This window comes from Octodon degus, unplaced genomic scaffold (genome assembly GCF_000260255.1).
Source record: "Octodon degus isolate 3935 unplaced genomic scaffold, OctDeg1.0 scaffold00032, whole genome shotgun sequence".
Lineage (NCBI taxonomy): Eukaryota > Metazoa > Chordata > Mammalia > Rodentia > Octodontidae > Octodon > Octodon degus.
The window spans coordinates 14,027,079-14,032,309 of record NW_004524608.1 but is presented as its reverse complement, the minus strand read 5'-3'; the positions used below and the strand labels follow the sequence as shown (position 1 = coordinate 14,032,309).

General features: G+C 40.2%; 1 protein-coding gene across 6 annotated transcripts in view; it reads right to left on the bottom strand.

The window, feature by feature from the left end:
- The window catches only part of Wdsub1 (WD repeat, sterile alpha motif and U-box domain containing 1), a 42,412-nt gene that overhangs the window by 4,144 nt on the left and 33,037 nt on the right, over positions 1-5,231 (bottom strand). For all 6 annotated transcript variants that reach the window (XM_004629897.2, XM_023713814.1, XM_004629896.2 and 3 more), the window contains one exon: positions 4,533-4,673. In XM_004629897.2, the coding sequence (XP_004629954.1) occupies positions 4,533-4,673 (141 nt within the window). The remainder of the gene's footprint in view (positions 1-4,532; positions 4,674-5,231) is intronic.

Here is a 5,231-nt window from a genome sequence, read left to right as displayed (position 1 = left end):
CAAAAACCTATATTTATTCACATAAAGCCATGTCATCATCTTCTGGAACACTGTCACTGTCAACTCTCCAAACCCCAAATTCTGGCCTGGAATTCCTGTGACTCCATTTCCTGTAGAACCGCTGACCCGGTCTCCTGTCCAGCAATAGAGCGCTCTGTAAATGCGCACTTCTTGTCCATGCTGTACAGCCTGCTCCTAGTGCACCGGCAATGCAGCAATAAGTGATTTTATCCCGAGTTCTCCCTCAAGTCGCAAACCTCCTGCAGGCTAGGCTGCAGTTTCCACACTACTTTCTCTCCATTCTATTTTTAGTGTAGTCACTGATTTCCATTAGCAAATGGTCCTTGAATGCCTTGTTTGTTGCAGTATCAAGAGTCTGGAGATTCCTGATGGACTCATGATTTGCTCTTTTTTTTTTTTAACAAGGAAGTTCTTCATGTCTTTAGCACAGTGAGCACTAGCTGAATCCTAGAATAGCAGACCTCTTTGGCCACCTGTCATGGTTTATGGATTTTGCAAGGCAAACAATATAATACAGGACATGTTTTATAATATTTGATAATGAATCACCCAAAGAATTATATACAACAAGTGCAGGAAACCTATCTACACACTAAACACTAAAGAATCCAGCTGAGGGCCTAGAGCTCGTAACAATGCCTTCCAAGTTGAATTGGAGGCCTAGAGCCCACAACAAAGCCTCATGCAGGTCGGCTTCGTGGATCTATGCTGGAAAGGCCCAAAGGTCAGTGGTGGAAGCTAGAAAGTCTTTGATAGCAGGATGAAGGATTTGTGCTAGCAGGCTGAGGGATCTGAACTGGGGCTAAGAAGCAACGCCAAGGTAAGCACCAGAGCTCCCCCAAAAGTACCACAGCCATCCTCAGCAACAGTGAGGCCCTGAGCTCCTCCAGTGATGAAGAAAGCCAAGTTCCCATCAGGAAAACCAATGCGACAAGCTTCTTCATGAGGCTGAGCAGTGCACCATCTTCCCCTCTGGAGCCAAGAAGCAGCGCTCAAGATGAGGACCAAAGCTTCTCCAAAGTTCACTGGGAAAGCCAGCATGACCAGCTTCTCCAAACAGCATCCCGAACGGTGTTTTTGCAGCTTTTCCTGTTCTGCCTTTATGCTGCTGGCAACAACCCTCAGGTGGGCCTCCCACACCCAGAACCACGCTAGTTTAATTCAGCTGGGTGTAATAATTTGACCACCAGTTACAAATCCACTTCACAAAATAAGTGGCAGCATTAAATCAACTCACTTCTTTTTTTGCGGAACCAAGGATTGAACTCAGACCCTTGTGCTTGCCAGGGAAGCGCTTATTCCACTGAGCCATCTCCCCAGCCCAACTCATTTCTTTATAACTGTTTGTGTGCACCAGACCTTTTTGGTTTCAAGAATACAGGTGCCCAAAACATGTTCCATCTGATCTTTCTCGCCCTTCGTGATGCTCAGAGGTGGGGCTTTCTTTCCATAGTGATGAACTGTCAAAATACAGGTATAACACATGCACTTTCATAACCAGTGGAGGGAACGCAGACTGATGAGGCGCTGTGACCTCTGATCACCTGTAGATAGAGATCCTTGGCCCCATAGCACCGCAGTTTTACCCACAGTCATCCTGTTGGAGAGCTGGTATTTAGAAAGTCAATGCCATCAACAAAGGACCTGAATGCAAGTGCGTACCTGTTGACTTTGGTATCTTTCAGCTCTAACTGTATTGCTGATTTTCTTACACAGAGACAGATCATATCTCCGAAGAAAGCCATTCAGCCAGGGTTGTAATGCGCTGAATTCTTCTGAGAATATTTCTGACTGTGGTGTCATCGCAAGGGCAAACGCTTGAACACCAGCCCCCAGCCCTGTGCACAGCCAAAGCCTCTGCTCTCCTGCCAACAGTCACAGATGATTCTTCCCGCTCAGGAAGTAATGGCTGCTGGGCTGATCCACACTTGCGCTTCTTAGCATTGCCCTCGTCTACCTGCTGACTGGGGTTATCATACTCTCAGAATATTTGGAGATCCAACTACTTCTCTTTGCAGAAAGCATTAAGATTCTTCCCCACAGAGTCCTCCAAACTCACTGGAATAGCTCTTTTTTTGCACTCATCTTGCCTGGAGATCAAAATATTATTCCCTTTGTATCTATCACTAAATCAATGCTAATTGGGAGCAAAAATGATGACAGTTTAAGAATGGTGCACACAATACCAACTAAAAGCTGCAGACTCCAAAACTCAGAAAATGCTCATTTCACACAAATGCTGTAAGTATATCCATTATAACATACAGCATGCTGAATTAAGAAGTCATATTAGATACTTTTGCAAGTGCAAAAGTTATTTGTGTGTTGTATCTGCACGCTGATTAGTCATTCGGCAATAAATCTCAAGTTCATCTGTTCATGCAGGTATTTACCTCTCATCTAAAGATGCCTGCTTGGGTATTTATAAATAATTATAATTTACATTATCATTTAAGTATTATCAATATATTACACATACTTCATAATTTAATATGTCTGTGTTGCAACAGACATACTAAAATGTTCATCTGGCTGAAATCTTAACTGGAACTTATTTTTGGAGTAAAGTTTACAGTAGGAGCACCTCAAAAATGACAGTAAACTTATTTTCTGTTACGTCTTATTTTGCAGAACTATGGTACTACTAGGACAGGGTTTTAAATTAGGCAAGGAAGTTTTTTCTGTTGGATTTTATGTCAGGTTGGTCTAGCTCATGTTCAAAAGCACTGCAAAATGTACAGTGTGGCAACTGTTTGGTCACGTTTTCTTGTTTTCTGGAAAAGGCATATTAAATTTCACAGAAAGTGAAATTCAGAAGCCTTTGAATAGATGAGATACAGAGCCATGACTACACTCCAGTTCTCTGGTGCCAGGTTTTCCTGAGACTCACACTTGATAAATTGACCTCATGTCTACATAAGCTAACTTGAGTTACTTTCAGCTGCAGACAAGTCGTGATGTAACAAAACAAAAAATATATGGCCACTGCTATACTCATAGAAAATGTCACAGCCTGAAAGAAAAATGGCTGACATTTATTGCATGCTTATTATGTGTACGTACTGTTTTAAGTTCCCAATATAACCTTCCATATATAAGACAATAAAAAATGAAACAGATTCAGCAGTCTGGCTCTTCAGTACCTTAACTATGGCTCCCATAGTGTATTTATTATGAAACAATAAAAACTAAAATAAAGGAATTGAACTTGAAATAAAAGTTTATGAATAAGAATTCACCCAAGAAAATTATAAATGGCTAAAATATGAAAAGATGCTCAAACTTGGTGCCAGGGAAAAAGCTCAGAGGCATATGCACCTACCTGGAAGCACAAGAACCCAAGTTCAGACCCTGTCTCAAAAAAACTTTAACTCAGTATTACACAAGGAAATGGAAACTGAAATTGCTTTAATGTACCAGACTGGAAAGGATGAAAAAGACAGCTATACACAGTCAAGAAAGGATGGTGAGAATGCAAAAAAAAAAAAAAAAAAAAAAAAAAAAAAATCATTGCCTCCCTAGCAATATAAGGAATTAACATTTCACATAATCATTAACCTATCAAAAGTAAATAGTTATAAAATTTATTGATCACATTTTTTTTGCTGTATTTTAAACTTCCTAGGAAAAAAATCTAGAAACAAAATGTAGTATTATTTTTCAGATTCATAAAATATTTTGATTGAGTAACTGCTTTTGGGCATATATCACACACAAACCCCAATAGTAACAACAGAAAGAAACATGTACGCAGAGACCAACACAAGGGAATTTGCAAAACATTTGCAAATATATACATATCAACTTTTAGAAGAGTCAAACACAATGTAGCCCAGAGTCACACAACTATTATAAATGAAAAATAGATTATATCAATATTCAGAAATATGTATAATAAAATTTAGGCCAAAGGAAAAAAAAACAGTGGAATGTCAATTTATTGATTATAACTAGGTACAGGGTTTTGCTACGCAGCTTGGACTCATAGTGATCCTCCCATTTTTAGCCTCCCCAGTCCTGGAATTACAGGTGTGCACCACCACGCCCTGTTTTGGTGGCTGGCTCAGTGTGCCCAGGCATGGTACATGGTGCCTGGGATTAAATCCCGGTCCCTGCACTTGCCTAAGCAGGCACTTGGTCCACTGTGCTATCTAGCCAGCCCTCTAATAAGTTATTAAAAAGTATTCAGAGACATGGGTTGTGATATGCTAAATTCTTCTGGGTGTATTTCTAACTGTGGTACCACTACAAGGGCAAATGCTTGAACATCAGCCCCCAGCCCTGTGCACAGCCAAAGCCTTGAACTTTTTCTTTTACATTTTCTTTACATTTATTCAAACACAGCCATACCATCATCTTCTGGAACACCGTCACTGTCAACTCTCCAAACCCCGAATTCTAGGGCTGTCTGAAAACTACCCCCATTTAAGAAAACTTCTGTGAACTGTTTGCTCTATTTAGTCCCTTAACATATACCACATACCCCACAACACAGGAGCCATCACACATACCTGATGCAATGACAGGATCTTTCATCAGTTCTCTAGTTATTGGACATATAAACTCATCAGGAATTTCAGAAGAAAGAGATTTCACTTCGGTCCTGAGCTCTTCAATTTTCCTCAGCGCTTTACTCCGCAGCCCTAGAGATTCTGAAAAGAAATTATTCCGTTAGATCTGGAGAACTATGGGTAATCTTTATGTAACTATTCACCGAATTGAGATTGTTATCTACTAAAACCAAAAATCTTCTGATACACTTTACCACAGAGAAATGTTTTTTAATTCTTTTATGGATCATTGTAATACAAAATACGCTATGGCAAAGTATGTCAGAAGCTAGTAGTAGCTTATGTTAAACAACCTTAGATTTGTGAAGTTCAAGAATTTCAACTGACAGAAACTAAAATACTCCAAAGTCCAAAAAGGTGAACTTATAACTTATTTATACAACATCATCTACAGAGTACCTCTGGTAGAACATATGCTTAGCATATGCAAAGGTCATATGTTTGATCCCTAGAAACAAAAATCAAATGTATTAAAATTTTGCTTACATAAAAATATCTCTAGGGGCTGGAGAGATGGCTCAGTGGTCTAAAGCACCTACTTAGAACAAGCTTAGCAAAAGCATCAGGGACTGCGGTTCAATCCCCCAGCACCACATGCCAGCCAGCCCTGCCCCCTGGTGGGCTGAGCTGGCCTCTCTT